The 18255-nt window shown below is 37.7% G+C and overlaps 1 protein-coding gene across 1 annotated transcript in view; it reads right to left on the bottom strand.

Annotated features, from left to right (window-relative positions):
* Positions 1-16507: 16507 nt before the first annotated feature.
* Positions 16508-18255, bottom strand: part of TTC1 (tetratricopeptide repeat domain 1) — a 53498-nt gene continuing 51750 nt past the window's right edge. Inside the window, exon 8 of the mRNA XM_044664460.1 lies at positions 16508-17158. Within this exon, the coding sequence (XP_044520395.1) occupies positions 17022-17158 (137 nt within the window). The 3' untranslated portion in view covers positions 16508-17021. The remainder of the gene's footprint in view (positions 17159-18255) is intronic.

The following is an 18255-nucleotide window of genomic DNA, read 5'->3' on the forward strand; positions in this document are numbered from 1 at the left end:
AGTTTATATCATGAATCTCAATATTAAGACCCCCAAATTTCCAATATCACATCTTTCATTCTTTACATCTGAACCATATTTTTCAATATACTTTTTTTTTTTAAACCTTAACTTCTGCCTTGGAACCAATGGTTCCAAGGCAGAAGAATGGTAAGGGCCAGGCAATGGGGATTAAGTGACTTGCCCAGGATCATACTGCTGACGTCAAATTTGAACCCAGGACCTCCTGTCTCTAGGCTTTGCTTTCAATCCACTGAGCCACCTAGCTTACCTCCTTACATATTATTTTTATTTTGTACTTAATCATGATTCACAGAAGTCTGAGTTTTTCCATCAAGGATTATTAAGGGCTGACTATGCCAGGGATGCTATATACTAAGGATGCAAAGTAAAACAAATGCCTTCAAGAAGCTTACCTTCTTTTAGGGGCAGATAGTACGTGTGCATAAGTATGTATCAAATAAATACAAGGCAATTTAAAAGGGATGCACTGACTGGGTGGAGGAAATTTCTCATGTAGGAAGTGTTAGTTGAGCTGGGCCTTGAAGGAAACTAGAGATTCTAAGAGGCAGAAGAGGGAGTGCAAATCAGGCAGAGACAGCTCATACAAAGGTATGGAGAGAAGATGGAACATCATGTGAAGAACAATAAGAAGGGACAATTTGTAGAGAAGTGTATGTAAGTGAAAGTAATATAAGGTTACAAAAAGTAGGCTGAAGCAAAGTTGTGAAGGGTTTTAAATTCCAAGCAAGAGTTGCCTTTGATTCTAAAGGTAATAGTGAGCACTGGAACTTGTGCAGAGGAGTAACATGGTGAGACCTAAGTTTTAGTAACGTCACTGGCAGCTATGTGGAAGATGGATTTGAAGGTGGAAGGGAGAGGGTATGGAGAGAATTGAGGCAGTAAGATCAAGTAAGGCTATTGCAACAGTCTAGGCAAGAGATGATGAGGGTCTGAAATGGGGTGGTGGCTATATGAACAGAGAGATAGGACACACATGATAGATGTTGTGAAGGCAGAAACAGCATTTTTTTTTTTTTTGCAACTAATTGGTATATGTGGCATGAAGGAGTGAGGAGTCAAGTTTGTAATTCGAAGGCATCCTTAGTCAAGGGAGGGAAGGTTTTTTTGTTTTTTGTTTTTTTATAGAAATGTTGAGTTTGAGATGCAGAACATCCATTTTGAAATGTCTAACACGTGGCGTGGGATTGGTGCTCAGGAAAAATTGAGAGCCAGACGACATAAACCTGGGATTCACCTGTGAATTTATGACAAGTTGAACCCATGTGAGCTAATGAGGTTTCTAAGAGAGAACAGAGAGAGGGAGGAGTAAGGACAAAGCCTTGGGGGTACACCTACAATTAGGGAGTGGAATATTGATGATGTCCTGCAAAAAAGAGATTGAGGAAGTCAAGGCAGGTAGGAGGAGAACCAAATGGGAGCAGTGTCATGAAATCTCAGAGAGGTAATGCATATCCAAAAGGAGAGAGTGTTCCATTGGGTCAAACACTGTTGAGTGGTCATGAAGGATGAGATCTGAGAACAGGCCATCAGATTTGTCTATTAAGGGATCATCTTTGGAGAGAGCAGTTTTAAGTAAAGAAATCAGAAGACAAACTGAAAAGGAATGAGAAGTCAATAAGAAGATAGGAGATGGAGACAAGAAGTATGCTCAGTTACATAGTACTTTTTTAAAAAAGGTCTATGCAAAGTTTTTCTTCTCTACTAATATTGTATTTTCCCCAATAACTTGTAGAAACAATTTTTAACATTTGTTTTCTGACATTTTGGGATCCTAATTCCCTTCCCTTTTCCTTTCCCTGAGATGGCAAATAATCTGATCTACGTTATACATGGGCTATCATGCAATACATATTTCCATATTCGTCATGTTGGTACCCAGTACTTTCTAGGAGTTTGCTTCTACAAAGACATATGGAACGATAGCATTAGGGTAGTATAGGGTTAGGAGAAGGTTTTAAAGAATTTTTTAGGCATGTTTGTAGGCTGCAAGGAATGGGCCAGGAGAAAGGGAGAGACTGAAAATAAAGAGTAAGAAATATATAGAGAAACTCTGAAAAGAGTCGCATTTTCAATAGAAACTGATGGAGGAATGGAGAATGATATCAAGATGTTTTGAGATATACAGAAGGGAGGGTTAGTCATGTCAAATCTTCTTGGTAAAGTAGGTGGGGAGGTCTATGGAAGGTGTAGAAAGCATATGAGGAGGGAAAAGAAGTTTGGAACAGCTGCTTTGTGGAGAGTATGGCAGAGAATCAGGAAAGATTAAAGGGATTACTTTTATATTTATTTTGCAGTGTGAGCCCTGTAGGTATTAGACAACATAAATTTGTGGCAGACCCAATCAGTATGGTTGAATGACTTCCAGCCTCTTTCACTAGTACCTGAGCAGATATAAAAGAGTGGAGGAGGGAATAATTGAGAGTTTAGGTTTGCCAACGCATGAGGAACAATAAGGAGAGCAAATAATTCAATATCAGAGGGTGGTGTAACAATGAGCTATTTTAATCATAGGTTTAACATTAGAAAAGTAGGAAAACAAAGCCAGAATAAGGGTCACTTTGAAGATGATGCATAGTTTTAGGAAAGGCTAGGGAAAGCTAAAATGAAAGGTCAAGGCCAGATAAGGGAATTTCAGAATTATTGATCAAGGAGGTAGGACATGGGTGTGATGGTGAGATCAGGGAATGTGTATGACTTTTTTTTTTTTTATATGTTTTTAAACCCTTAACTTCTGTGTATTGGCTCCAAGGCAGAAGAGTGATAAGGGTGGGCAATGGGGGTCAAGTGATTTGCCCAGGGTCACACAGCTGGGAAGTGGCTGAGGTTGGATTTGAACCTAGGACCTCCTGTCTCTCGGCCTGACTCTCAATCCACTGAGCTACCCAGCTGTCCCCTGTGTATGACTTTTTATATTTAGTTGAGAAGTTGTTGAGGATAAGAAACTGGGAGCCTGGAGTATTTGAGAAAACAGCACCTCCTTTTTGTTTCTAGTATATAAGGGCAGGGATTGTGATAGAGAAAAAGACTATGCTAAATTTTTTGAGAAAGAGGAAAGAATGACCCAAATATATAACTGCTGCCAGAATTTAGATGATCTGAGATGTTACTATTTGAGATAGCTGATTATAGTAAACTTTTACCGAGTGATTGTGGCTGAGGGAGGTTTGGAAATAGCAATGGGAGTATGCAGATTCCACTAGGACTAACCAAGTATGTCATTATGAATGACAAACTGTAAAAATGCAAGCAATAATGGAAAGGATGGCCAAGGGATATAGTGTCTTCTGAATAAGAGGAGGAGGAGGAGGGAAGCAAGGAGTACTAAGAGCACGAGATGAAGAGGCCTAAGTTGACAGAAAGTCTGTTAATGTTAGAGTTGGGATTCCAGATAGCATAATGGCAGGGGTAGATCTGGACTTAGGAGAGGTTGAATTGAGGTAGATGGGGATGAGAAATCTGGACGTGGTGGTGGGAATTTGCTAGTCATATGGAGTTCATCCATAATGATGAAATACTTTAAAAAGATTTTTATTTTTATTATCATACAAAATGGATTTCCATATTGGTCATTGTTGTAAGAGCACACTCATACAAAAACAAAACTCCCAAATAAAATGGTAAAAAAACTGACGTGAAAGATAGTATTCTTTCATCCACATCCATCTTGACTCCAACAGTTCTTTCTCTGGGGTGGATAACATTCCCCAACATAAGTCTTTCAGGATTGTCCCTGATCATTGCATTGCTGAGAGTAGCCAAGTTTTCACAGATAATCATCATCTAATATTGCTGTTATTGGGTCCAATGTTCTCCCCGTTCTGCTTATTTCACTCTGCATCAGTTCCTGCATATCTTTCCAGCTTTTGATGAAATACTTTTGATTGAAGTTCACATTCTCGTGTCCTTATGAATGAAAGGGTGAGTCAGTTCACCTTAATTTTTTTCAATTAACAAGTGTATATTTTTCTAGAAAAAAGAAAAACACCCCTTTTAACAGATATGCATAGTCAGGCAAATATTTGCATTGCCTAAGTCCAAATATATATGTCTCGCTCTGTATATTTTGACTCCATCACCTCTCTGTTAGGTGTTAAAGTGGTATTCATGCTTCATCATTGGTACTCTGAATGTTGATCAGCGTTCTCGAACCTTTCTAGTTATTCATCTTTAAAATTCTGTTGTTACTGTATAAATTGTTCTCTTGGTTCTCCTTATTCCACTCTTTAACTCTTCTCCAGTTTCTCTTAAAGCATACCTTTTAGCATAAGCATATTCCATTACATTCATATGCCATAATTTTTTCAGTCATTCTCATCAGTTCAATTTCAAATGTCAAGTTGGGTTGTCGGAGGTGTGAGCATGATATTATCTGAGGTTCACATCTTGATCTGTGGAATGTGAGATATATCTGTGATATACAAAACCTTTTCTTGCTACCCCTGAACCCCAAGCCTTCTAGAGATACAATGGTTCACAGATAGGAGAGTTAAGGGAATCTTGAGTGTTTTCATTGGATCATTTAAAAGTGACCTTTAGGGGTCATGATGACTTAGGTTCGTGGAAAGGAGCTATCTCCTTCTTGAAGCCATCAAAATCCATTGCTGGCATCAGAAAGAATCAATAAAATTATTTGCCTTCTAACTATAAAGTTACATAAGTTATTACAACAACATGCAGTAGGGGAACCTAACTTAAGCACAGATATTTTCTGTTTATGTCTTCAATGTCAAATATTTTATTTTTTCCCAACTACATGTAAAAACAACTTTTAACATTTGTTAAGTACAAATACTTAAAAAATTTCCCTGGCTCCTTGCACATGCGTGAGCATGCATGCACATGAACGCATACATACACACAGCTTCTTTAGGGCGTTCCAAATGCCTCAGAGTAATAAATGCTTCTTCCTTGTGAATCACAATCTTTCCTTTCCTTATAAAGAAGGTTCACACTTTAATGATTTTTGGAAACAATAAAAGGAAGACAACCTAGGCATCCTGTAATGCGTGACTGAAAGACTCGAAGGATGAAAGTGAGCTTCTCATCATCATGAAACTAATTAGGAATAGAAGGTACCAAGGGACCCTCCTTGTTTCTTACATGTTTTTGTTGCTTTTCGGATCGACACAGATGCATTTTAGCAAATGTGCCCTGGGAGGTGTAATGGAAAAGATTGCCTAGCTCTTTAAACTAAGGACATATGAAACTCATTGACCAGAAATATCCCAAACTTAGTGAAATTTATGTAAATACTTGTGTCACATCTCCACTCTACTCCTCCTCTAGTTTTTTTTTTTTAACTCATAACTTCTGTGTATTGGCTCCTAGGTGGAAGAGTGGTAAGGGTGGGCAATGGGGGTCCAGTGACTTGCCCAGGGTCACACAGCTGGGAAGTGTCTGAGGCCAGATTTGAACCTAGGACCTTCCATCTCTCGGCCTGCCTCTCGATCCACTGAGCTACCCAGCTGCCCCTCTCCTCTAGTTTTTGATAAGCTTGTGATGTATTTTTATTTTCTGTCAATGAGGCTTTAGGAGATATGAATTAAACAGCTGAAACAGATTTTCATATCTTCCCTTAAATTGAATTATTGTTATACCCTACCCAGAAGGTGACTAATCGCTCAATTGTCCCTGGTATACAGTAGGTGCTTAATAAGTGCATGTTGATTGTTAGCTCCATATATCTAAAATTATAACTTGTCTACATTCTTTCCCAGTGGCACAGGCAAAGCTGAGTTCCAGAATTCCTTCTCTTTAAGGGCCCCTTGCCAAAATAATTATGAACCAATATAGAACCTTTCTGGCCACCCAAAAGCACACATTTTAAAATTCATATAGATAGTTTGGTGACAGAATGACCTTTAGAGAGATCTCTAGGTGGCCCAGTGGATAGAGTGCCTCGCCTAGATTTATGAAGACCTGAGTTTAAATGTGATATCAGATATTTCCTAGGTGTCACCCTGGGCAAGTCACTAAAACCTGTTTGTCTCAGTTTCCTCATCTATAAAATGGGGATAATAGTGCCTTCCTCCCAAGGTTGTTATAAGGACCAAATGAAATGATATTTCCAAAGTCCTTAGCACAGTGCCTGGCACGTACTAAATTCTATAAAAATGTTAAGTATTACTTTAATTTTTTTAGTTTGGGATGATATTATTATTACTTTTTAAGAGGTACAAAATTGCTAATAGTTTTCAGATGCTTTTGAATGTTGACTCTGCTCTGGCTTGGTTTCTCCACATATGTCATAGTGACTTCAGTGGCAGGGAGCCACATAGGCCGCAGCACCTGACAGTTCCTGTTGGCTCCGTTGGCTGTCTCCTTGACAATCTTTTAGCTAGTCATCACTGGCAGCTGGGGGCAGGCGGGAACACAGGGTACTAGCAAAGGTTGGATTAGTTCCACAAACCATGGAATTGTAGGTTGGGAACCTGCAGTTCAGTTTCATATGCTTATGAATTCCCATCCTCTTATTCCAATATGGCAAACATTTGTTAATTCCTTACTATGTGCAAAGCATCAGGCTATCGGGAACATAAAAAAGTAGAAAAATATGACAGTTCTTTCCTCTCAAGGAGCTTATATTTTATTAGGGGGAGTAACACATTTACACAGATAAACGAATACAAAGCAATTTAAAAATGTTTTTCAATTTATTATTTTTTAACTTTCTTTGAAAATTTTGAGTTCTGAATTCTTTCTCCCTCCCACACGCACTGAGAAAGCAAGCAATATGATATCAATTATAAATACGCAATCACACAAAATATATTTCCATATTCAAAAAAAAGCAAGAAAAATAGTGAGAAAATAGTACTTCAATTTGCACTTGGTGTTCATCAGTTCTCTCTGGAGGGGGAGAGCATTTTTTCATCACGAGTCCTGTGGAATTGTCTTGAATCCCTATATGGATCGAAGTAGCCACGGCGTTCACAGTTACACATTACAACATTGCTATTGCTGGTTCTTCTTACTCCACTTTACATCAGTTTGTATAGGACTTGCCATGGTTTTCTGACCTCCCCACCTAGTCACTTCCCACAGCACAGTAGTATTTCATCACAATCACAAGGCACACGTGTTCAGCCATTCCCCAGTTGATGAGTATCCTCTCAATTTCCAGTTATTTGCCACCACAAAAAGAGCTGCTATGAATATTTTTTATACACATGGGTTTTTTCTTTGATCTCTTTTGGGATATAGGTAGTGATACTGCTAGGTCAAAGGGTATGTATAGTTTTATAACCCTTTGCTTTGGACAAAGTTCCAAAGTTGTTTTCATTTGCATTTCTCTAATCAATAGTAATTTAGAGCATTATTTCATATGACTATAGAGAGCTTTGATTCCTTTTTCTGATAACTGCTTGGGCAATGACTCTTATTTTTAAATTTTTTAAAAAGCCTTACCTTCCATCTTAGAATTAATACTGGGTAATGGTTCCAAGGCAGAAGAGTGGTAAAGCTTAGGCAATAGAGGCTAAGTGACTTACCCAGGGTCACACAGCTAGGAAGTGTCTGAGGTCAGACTTGAACCCAGGACCTCCTATCTCTGACCTGGCTCTCAATATAGGCTCAATACCTAGCTACCCAGTTCTCTATATATTTGATAAATGTGGTCTTTATCAGAGAAAATTGCTATAATGTTTGATATTACTGCTTTGTCTATGGTATCTCTTAGCAAGATATAGTTTCCCTGATTATCTTTTTTAATAAGATCTATTTTGGCTTTTGTTTTATCTGAGATCATGATTGCTACCTTGGCCTTTTTAACTTCAGAAGCAGAAGCATAATAGATTCTGCTCTAGTCTTTTAATGCTGTGTCTTTGTTTCAAGTGTGTGGTTTTTTTAAATTTTATTTTCCAATTACATTCAGTTTTTTTTTTTTAAACCCTTACCTTCCGTCTTGGAATCAATACTGTGTATTGGCTCCAAGGCAGAAGAGTGGTAAGGGTAGGCAATGGGGGTCAAGTGACTTGCCCAGGGTCACACAGCTAGGAAGTGTCTAAGGCCAGATTTTAACCTGAGCCCTCCTATCTCTAGGCCTGGCTCTCAATTCACTGAGTGACCCAGCTGGTCTCCAATTATATTTGTTTTTAACAATTTTGAATTCCAAATTTTTTCTCTTCTTTCCCTCCCCCTTCATTGAAAAGGCAAACAATTTGATCTAGGTCAGTGAGGAGCAAACTTTCTAAAGAGGGGGCCAAAGGAAAGGAAATGCTCATCTGTCAGTCTGTTTCTAAGGCAACTCTTTCGAAGTTTCATTGTATTGTATCCTACTCATTATATTTGTCAGATTAGGAATAATGTCTTGAAGTGGATAGAACATTTCAGGGGCCCCATCTGGCCTATGAGCAGTAGTTTGCCCATCACTGGTCTAGGTTATTATACATGTGCATTCATGCAAAACATTTCCATATTAGTCATATTGTGAAAGAAAATAGATAAAAAACCTCAGAGAAAAATAAAGTTACAAAAATAAAGTATGTTTTGATTTGCATTCAGCCTCTTTCAGTTTTTTCTCTGAAGGTAGCTAGCATTTTCATCATAATTCCTTCAGAATTGCTGAGGATAGCTAAGTCATTCACCATTGACTATTGTACAATATTGTTGTAACTGTGTATAATGTTTTGGTTCTGCTCGCTTCTTTTAGTGTCAGTTCATATAAACTTTTCTAGCTTTTTCTGAAAGAATTCTACTCATCATTTCTCATGACGTAATACCATTCCATCACAATCATATGCCACAACTTATTTAGTCATTTACCAATTGACAAACATCTCAATTTCCACTACTTCCATAAAAAGAATTGCTAAATTTTTGTATAGATAGGTGCTTCCCCTCCGTCCCTCCACTTAAAAAAAATCTCTTTGGGATATAGATCTATATGTGATATTACAAGGTAAGAGTATGCATAGTTTTATAGTCCCTTCAAAATACTTCCAAATTACTCTCCAGAATGGTTGGATCAGTTCACAACTCCACCAACAGTGCATTAGTGTCACAATTTTCTCACATCCCCTCGAATTTTTTTTTCTGTCATTTTCCTTTTCTGCCATATTAACCAATCTGATTGGTGTGAAGTAGTACCTAATAGTTGTTTTAATTTGCCTTTTTCTAGTCAATAGTGTTTAGAGCATTTTTATATGAATATAGATAGCCTTGATTTCTTTGTCTGAAAACTGCCTGTTCATATTCTTTGACCATTTATCAATTGGGGAATGGCTCTTATTCTTGCAAATTTGACTCAGCTGACTCAGATACACACGTGTTTGTGAGTGTGTGTGTATATATATAATTTAAAATTGTTTTCCAATTACATGTAGAAACAATTTTTGACAATTTTCTGACATTTTATGATTCAGATGCTTTCTTCCCCTCATTCCTTGCCCCTCTCCAAGGTGCTAAATAGTCTGATATAGGTGATACCAGTGTTTTTTATGCAATACATATTTCCGTATTTCTCATGCAATAACAGAAGATACATATCACACATACAGTAAAAAAAATCATGGAAGAAAAAGAGTGGAAGGTGCCAAGGTTCAGTCTGCAATCTGACTCCAATAGTTCTTTCTTTGGCTGTAGATAGTATTTTTCATCATGAGTCTCTTGTGAGTATCTTGGAAATTTGCTTAGCTGATAAAAGCTTAGTCTTTTATATTTGATCATTGTTTTCTGTTACTGTATACAGGGTTCTCCTGGTTCTGCTTACTTCACTTTTCATCAGTTCACAGAAGTCTTTCCAGGTTTTTCTGATCAGTTCCATATATATATGAAAAATAAGGCTTTATCAGAGAAACTTGCTGTACATTTCCCCCCTCAGTTTTGTTTTCCTTCTAATCTTGATTTCACTGGTTTCATGTAAAATCTTTTTTAATTTAATCAAAAGTATTCATTTTTGTAGTATACAGAATTGGGGTGATATAGTTTTTTCTAGCTTTGGCTGAGTTCCAAAAGCTGTTAGGGGTTTGGAATCTTGAGAAAGAGACAGTTGGCTGGATCTTCCGTGGAGGGAGGTTGTGAATCAGCCGAGCTGCTTTGATTACCTAGCTTTAATATTGAAATTTAGCCTAGCTTTGAGATATTTACTTAAGAAATTATTATTTTAGATAAACCCTTTATATCTTCCTTTCCTAATACCATCCCTGTCTTCCCTCCCTTACCTTATATGTCTGTGGAGTTAATAAGGAGAGTAATTAGAGAGGAGTTAAATCTATGAAGGGTTCCTAATTGCCAGCATTAGTTATAGTTAGTCAGTCATCATTTATTCCCTTTAGATAGCAATAGCATTTTGTAAAGCTGAGTTTAAAGGCAGGTCCTTATTCAGACTCCATCTTTGTTTCCCTTTCCCCACCTGAGGTTCCTGAGACAACTGATAGGGCTTTCCTTTGATCCACCTTCCTAACAAACATCCTTCAAACAAAATAAACCCTTTTGTGTTTCAACAGCCCTATTAGTGTAATTTGTCTGTTAGTTATCAAGAGGGAAGAAGAGGGAAAGAAACATTATTTATGCTTTCTTATATTTGAGAGTCAGATATTCATGCTTATCTTATATTTGAGAGTCAGATATTCTATTCAGTGCTGGTCTTTTCATTAAGAATGCTTTAAAGTCCTCTATTTCATTAAATAGCCATTTCCCCCGTGAAGGATTATGACAATTTTGCTAGGTAGACGATTCTTGTTTGTATTTCTAACTTCTTTACTCTCTGGAATAAAGCCCTCTGATCCTTTAACACACAAGCTGCTAAGTCTTGTGTTATCCTGACTATGGTGCCATGATATTTTAAGTTTTTTTTTTTTTTTTTCCTGGCTGCTTCCTTTGTTTTCTCCTTGAACTAGAAACTCTGAAATTTGGCTATAATATTCCTAGTATTTTTCATTTTGGGATCTCTTTTTAGGAGGTGGTTGGTAGAATCTTTCAATTTTTATTTTGTTCTCTGGTTTTATGATTTTTGGGGCAGTTTTCCTTGATAATTTCTTGAAATATGACCCTAGGCTCCTTTTTTTTGGTCATGGCTTTCAGGTAGCCCAATAATTCTTAAATTCTTTTCCCTTGATCTATTTTCTAGGTCAGTTGTTCTTCCAGTGAGATATTTCACATTTTGTTTTTTCATTTAAAATTTGTTTTATTGTTTCTTGACGTCTCATGGAGTCATTAGCTTCTACTTGCCCAATTCTAATTTTTAAAGAATTATTTTCTTCAGTGAGTTTGGTATCTTTTTCCCAGAATGGACCTGTGGTATCATGCAGCTATACAGGCTAGAATTCTTCTTTGCCTTGGAACTGTGACTAGGGCCCCTGTTCTTTTCAACTGACTCCGGGTACTCCTCTCCACCCTGCAACTGTCTATTGGTAATAGAGTTACCAATAGAGTTACCAATACAATAGAGGCTGGAAACTCTACTCCTGCTATGGCCATTGTTGTTACTGCTGCATGTAGGTTTTGGACTGGTTTATACTGTGGTGTTATAAACTTCTGCCAACCTTATAAGTTTTCTTAGGCTAGAAAAAAATGTCTCACCCTGATCTTTTTTTGGCTCTGTTGCTCCAAAATTTAATTTGAGATGTTATTTTAGTTATTTAAGGGAACATGTTGAGAGGGTTTAGCTGGGTTGCCTTTTGTTTGCCATCTCCTCATTTTTCTGATTTGTAAAATGTTACCAATAATACTTGTATTATCTAGCTCATGGGGTTATTACTATTAAACAAGATAATGTGTTTTTAAAATCTCCCCCCCTCCCCCAAAGAAAATGATATTGATGGTTGAGTGGAGGGTGGATTGGTGAAGGAATAGATCTGAGATGGGGAGACCAAATAGGAGCTTATTGCATAGTCCATGGGAAAAGTAAGAAAGCCTGAATTATTGTGGCAGCAATATGAGTGAATAGACTTAATCATGGAGGGTTTAGAATGATGTTATGGAGGTAAGATGGAGATGAAGGATTGAAAGCAAGAGCAGAATCAAAGATGATTTTGAATTCACTGGCCTAAGTGATAGGAGAATGGTGGTACCATTCCTGTAAACATGAAAACTGAGAAAAGAGGCAGTCTTAAAGTATTAAGCATATTCAGCTGGGGATATAATGAGTTTGATGTGTCAGCAGAGCATCCAGGTATGTCAACCAAAAGAGTGGCCACATGGAGGAGAGATTAGGATGGATATTTGTATTTGTGAATCATCCACATAATTGAACTCATGGAAATTAGTGAAACCACCAAAATAGAAGCAGATATATAGAAAAAAACAAAGAGAGTCAAAGAAAGAGCCTTGGCAGGGGTATCCACTTCAATTGGTAGCAGGAGATGGAAGAGTATATAGGGAAGAAAACTGAGGAATGACTGATTAAGCTAAAAAACCAGAAGAGTGTAATGTCAGGGAAACCAAGTCAGAAGAAAATATACAGGAGGAGGGAGAAGTTGATAGTATTAAAAGTTTCAGGGAGGGGCAGCTAGGTGACTCACTGGATTGACAGCCAGGCCTAGAGATGGGAGGTCCTAGGTTCAAATCTGGCCTCAGATACTTCCTAGCTATGTGACCCTGGGCAAGTCACAGCTTGTCTAGCCCTTACTGCTCTTCAGCCTTAGAACCAATACACTGTATTGATTCTAAGCTGGAAGGTAAGGGTTTAAAAAAAAAAAAAGTTTCAGGGGGCAGCTGGGTAGCTCATTGGATTGAGAACCAGGCCTAGAGATGGAAGGTCCTAGGTTCAAATCTGGCCTCAGACACTTCCTAGCTGTGTGACCTTGGGCAAATCACCTGACCTCCATTGCCCACCCTTACCACTCTTTTGCCTTGGATGGAAGGTAAGGGTTTAAAAAAAATTAAAAAAAAAAATTTCAGGGAGATCAAGGAGGATGTGGACTGAGAAAAGGTCATCAGATTTAACAGTTAAGAGATTCCTGATAACTTTTAAAATCAGCTTCAGTACAACGATGGAGTCAAGGGCCAGATGACATTTGGGTGAGGCCACCCACCCAATTAAGCATGGATAACTTTCTAGAATTCTGAGCTTGATGGTTGGGTCAAATTAAGGTTTTTTTTTTCTGTAGAATGCAGGAGGTATATATTTGTAGGCAACGGAAAAAGTAGATAAGGAGATATTAAAAATGAGAGGGAATGATTGATGGAGGAATTCCATTGATGAGGAACTAGTATGGGATAGGACTGAATAAAAGGTACACACAGGGATTAGCCTCATCAAGGTAGACTCTAGACAGGAATAAAGGAGTGAACTGGTGAAAGAAGTTTTGAGACATGGACTAGGGAAGACTAGAGAATTCAAGATGACTGACCTCTATTTTCTTAAGTAGAAGTCAGGATAGGAGACAGGAGTGGGTGACTTGGGAATAGTTCTGGAGGCTTGATAATGGGTTTGGAAGAGTCGCTATAGAAGGACATGACTGAGAGGCAATTATGGAAGAAAAGCAATAGTTTTAAAATAGTGTGCTCCAGTTGAAATTAGATGTCCTCTATATAAAGCTAGACTCTTTTGATATGTTGATTAATTTTGCTGAACTGTATTCCTTTCCTCTTCCATGTCTCTCTTTCTTTTTATTTATTTATTTTCTTATAAAGGATGGCTGTTTGGGAAGAAGTGAAGGAAAGGACACTGAGAAATGTGGGTGATGGAAAGATAAAAAATGTCAGTAAAATTTTATTTAACAAAAAATAAGCAATCAGAAAACACATTCCAAGGGTACTTTTCTAGAAGATCTTTCCAAAATTAGATAGCAGCTTTCATAGACAAGATAGCCTCTGGCAAGGAAAAGGAGTAAGCAGACAGGGGTCATATTACTGTTCTTAATCTCAGTTTTCCCATCTATAAAATGTGGATAATAATAGCACTTACCTCACAGTAGCCTTAGGTACTTTCCAAAAGTACAAATCCAAGGAGGCTCCAGAAATAATTGTCATTCCATCAAATGCTGTGGCCCCAAGCACTTTTCCAAATACAAGTCTGTTTACATCTTATACAAATGTATCAAATAGGCCCAAAGTTCTCCTATGATGGGGACATCTAAGAAGGAAGTGGCAGAATATTATCAAATTTCTTATATACCAATTTCATTTTTTTTTAAAGATCCTGGCTGCCTACTCTGCACAACAGGAAACTGACTATAACTGAGGCTTCTCTAGTTATTCCAACAGTATTTAAATTAAGGTTTCCCTTCTGAGTTTCCATTCCCAAATTTGGGTCTCCTATTTGGAGAACTACAACCTATGTCCAGATGGAATTTGTCACTCATGGATGGGTTTATATTTAAGTGAGTTGTTTTGGCCATAAATGATAGTCATATTTTTGGTAGTTGTGTGTACAAAAGCACACAATGCAAGATGACCTTTGACTTCTGTGGTGGCCTCTCTTCAGACTTCTTTGCCTTCTCCACCATGTTCCAATATACTCCTCATTGGGAAATCTTGTTATCTTGAGAGCCAATCAGTCTTGTTACTCCTACTTCATCAGTACCCTCTGTCTGGCTGAGTGGAGTGTGAAGCCATAAACTCTTCCATCTAAAGATTGGGAGGTAGGATGGCCACTTTTGTTTCCTACCTGGCTGCATGCATCATTTTAGATTTCTGTGGTTTCTTCACTATATCCTTCACCCTTTGCTTTTCAGCTTCCATTTGTGTATTGTCTTCCCCCCTTTAGATTATAATTCTGAGAAACATATTCAATGAAGCAAACAATTGGTCGGCTGGCCAGTTTGGGGCTGAAGTATGCCATTGTATTTCATTACTTCTTTAAATTTATTGTTTTTGGAATGTGAATAACAATCTCAAACTGATAAGATATTGGTTTGTCACAAGATCAAGGGAAGAGTATACTGGTTTTCTGATCATCTAGAAATGTTGAGAGGGGTTGTGGTTGTGGTGGAAATGTATTATTATTGGCAAAGATGTTTAAAAATCATGTGTTAGGACACGGAAAGCTGATAAAAGAATTCTGAAAACTACATATCTTTAGTTCTCTGTTCTTACTCCCTCTTCCCCTACTCTCCAAATTCATATAAATGACACAAATGTTTAAATATTTAGGAGAAATTGTTGATCATGACTTCACTGAGAAGCAGCATAGTATATAGTGAAGACTATTGAATCTACAGACAAGGGACTTGGATTTAACTGCCTGTATGACCTTGGATAAGTTACCTTGAATAAATTACCTTCTCTTTTAAAAGCTTGTTTCCATTGAGTTCAAATTCAGCCTCACATTCTTACTGTGTGGGTCACTTATCTGCCTGTTTGTTTATCTGTAAAATAGGGATAAGAGCACTGATCTTTGAGGTGAGACTAAAATGAGATATTTATAAAGTGTGTTGCAAACCTTAAAGAATGATATAGTATGTTAGCTATTGCTCTGGTATTTTCATGAGAAATGCTTGAAAGACCTCTATTCCATGAAAGGTTTGTCCTGTCCCATCCCTCCCTTGGTAGATTATACTGTTTTGCAGGGTAAGTCTTTATCTTCTGCCTTTCTGAATATTGTATTCCTAGATCGCTGATTTGTGGTACATGCTGCCAAATCTTATCTGCTATTGACCGACTGTAGTCCTTTAGTATTTGAACTGTTTTTTTTAAAGTCCTAACCTTCGGTCTTAGAATCAATACTAAGCATTGGTTCCAAAGTGGAAGAGTTACAAGTGCTAGGCAATTGGGGTTAAGTGACTTGTCCTGGGTCACACATATAGGAAGTATCTGAGATTAGATTTGAACCCAGGACTTTTCATCTCTAGTTTTCTATCCACTGAACTTCCCAGCTGTCCCCTGAACTGCTTTTTTTTTTTTCTTAAGAGACTTGCAGTATTTTTCTTTGACCCAGAAGCTCTGGATTTTGGCAAAGACAATCCTGGAGCTTTTGCACCATGCAACAGAGAAGATTCTGTGAATCTTGAAATTTTAGTGTAGTATTAATATTTTCAAAAAAAAAAAATCTTCAGGTAGGAATTTAATATGAACAGATCTGTGATACTTAAATGTTTGTTGCCGTATTGTATTAAACTTATTAGTATTGGCCTTATTTTTATTTTTGTCTTCTTTTTTACATTGCCTTTACTTTCAAATATATCTCTCCATGGGGCAGCTGGGTAGCTCAGTGGATTGAGAGCCAGGCCTAGAGACGGGAGGTCCTAGGTTCAAATCCGGCCTCAGACACTTCCCAGCTGTGTGACCCTGGGCAAGTCACTTGACCCCCATTGCCTACCCTTACCACTCTTCCACCTATAAGTCAATACACAGAAGTTAAGGGTTTAAAAAAAATATCTCTCTCCTTAGTCCTTCCCTATCCAGTGACCCATCTCATTAGTTTACCAAATTAAATGATCATATCTTACAGGACATGTGCAATTTGCTCTACACCAAGAGCTTCCTATACAGTATCCTTAAAGAAAGGAGCCCTCTTTTTAAAAACAAGGCTACTCTAAAAATCTTAGAAATTCTTGACTTCCTTTGCCTATTTGGGCAAAACATTCACAACCAATTCAGGTTAAGTCACAGAAAGCCTTTATTACCACAAGGGAAAATAATAAAATATTGGAGATCACAAGAGCTTTGGCAGTGTATTTGGAGAGAAAATGGTGGAGGGGAGGAGGGGAGGATGGGAAACCAATCACTTCCACTCTTTAGATAGGCTTGGCTGATACAAGTTGCTGTTTCCTGGGATTGAACAAGAGCAAATGGCTTTGTGCTGCTCAGAAGTCAGCCTTGCCTTACAGGCTTCCTAAGGGAAAAGGACAAATGACGTGCAGAGGGCACTAAGGGTAGTAGCTGTATACTATAAAATGGAGATGAAATTAGGCCCATTGCATCAGTAAATATATTTCACTCTGACAGTAAAACAAGAGGGAAAAAGTGTAGTACTGTGCTCTTTTGAAAAGCTTTTTCCTTTAGGTAGATGCTTTTTATAAGTTAAACATTGACAATGCCTTTTCCCTTGCTAAATACAAGCTGCACACAATTTCCAAGCCAACTTTTAAAGGAGTTACTATGGTTATCTTATGTTATCTGTTGTTGTTATTTGGATTTTGAACAAAATTAATAGAGTAGGAACCAGTTGAGGACTCTTGCTTGATCTGGAAGTTTTCTGTGGATAGTCCAAAAGGCCGGAGAACCAAGTTTCCAAGATCTTTTAATTTACCTGCAAAGCAAAAACAAACAAAAAACAACAAATCTGATCAGTAAGGGAAGGGACAAGAGAAAAGGGAGAATTCAAGTTACCTTATACTGCAACCTAATGACAAAATGCAAAGATAGCTTTAGGTTAGCTTTCTTCTTCTGGCAAAGAAATGCCTATTAATAAAAGACCTGATGATAAATTTCAAGAATTTCCAACTCTACTCTTCCATTAAGGCCAAAATAAGAGGAAGTTGCCGTCTCAGCCATGTAATCAATCACTTCAATTCTGTATCCTACCCTTAGATATGTTCTCTCAGTCAGAAAAAGAAGAATCCTGAAAGCTCCTCTATAAGGTTTATAATTTTTTTGTCTAAATAGGCCATAAGTAATCAATGAATGCTTGGACTGGGTGGGGAGGGAAAAAAAAATCTGTTATTTGTACTGTAGGTTAGGGATTATAATTTTTGATGGGGCAGTTACTGAGTCTCATATTTCTAGAGTCTCATATTTCCAATATTAAGAACTGATTACCCCAAGTCTTATTGTTCTGCCTGTCACCCAAAAAATTCTATTCCTCTATTGAGCTTGAGAGTTCAACCTCAACTTAGTCCATGTTAGAACTTCTTTTCTGTAATTCCTCATTAAGCTGAACTGATAGGGGTGGAACAAAGAATAAGACAAGAGACTCTGGAAAATCTAGATTTTATTTTCTACGAAGGGAGAGGGACAGTATCATATTTGTCTTTGTATTCTGCCCTTCTACTAGTATTTCTACAAAGCAAGCACTCAGTATTATTTATTGCTCTGCCATACGAAGGTTGAGATGTTACTCATAAAGCAAAGAGGAATATTAAAAATCTTTGGAACCATTTGGATTTGGAATAAATGGCCAGTTGCCTAGGGAAACACCTTCCTTTGAAAATAACCCATATGGGACAGCTAGATAGCTCAGTGGATTGAGAGCCAGGTCTAGGGGCCTGTGTCCAAATCTGGCCTCAGACACTCATAGCTGTATGACCCTGAGGAAGTCAGTTAATGCCCATTATGTAGCTCTTATCACTCTTCTGCTTTGGAACCAATACACATTACTGATTCTAAAACAGAAGGTAAGGGTCTAAA

The sequence above is a fragment of the Gracilinanus agilis genome, chromosome 2 (assembly GCF_016433145.1).
Source record: "Gracilinanus agilis isolate LMUSP501 chromosome 2, AgileGrace, whole genome shotgun sequence".
Lineage (NCBI taxonomy): Eukaryota > Metazoa > Chordata > Mammalia > Didelphimorphia > Didelphidae > Gracilinanus > Gracilinanus agilis.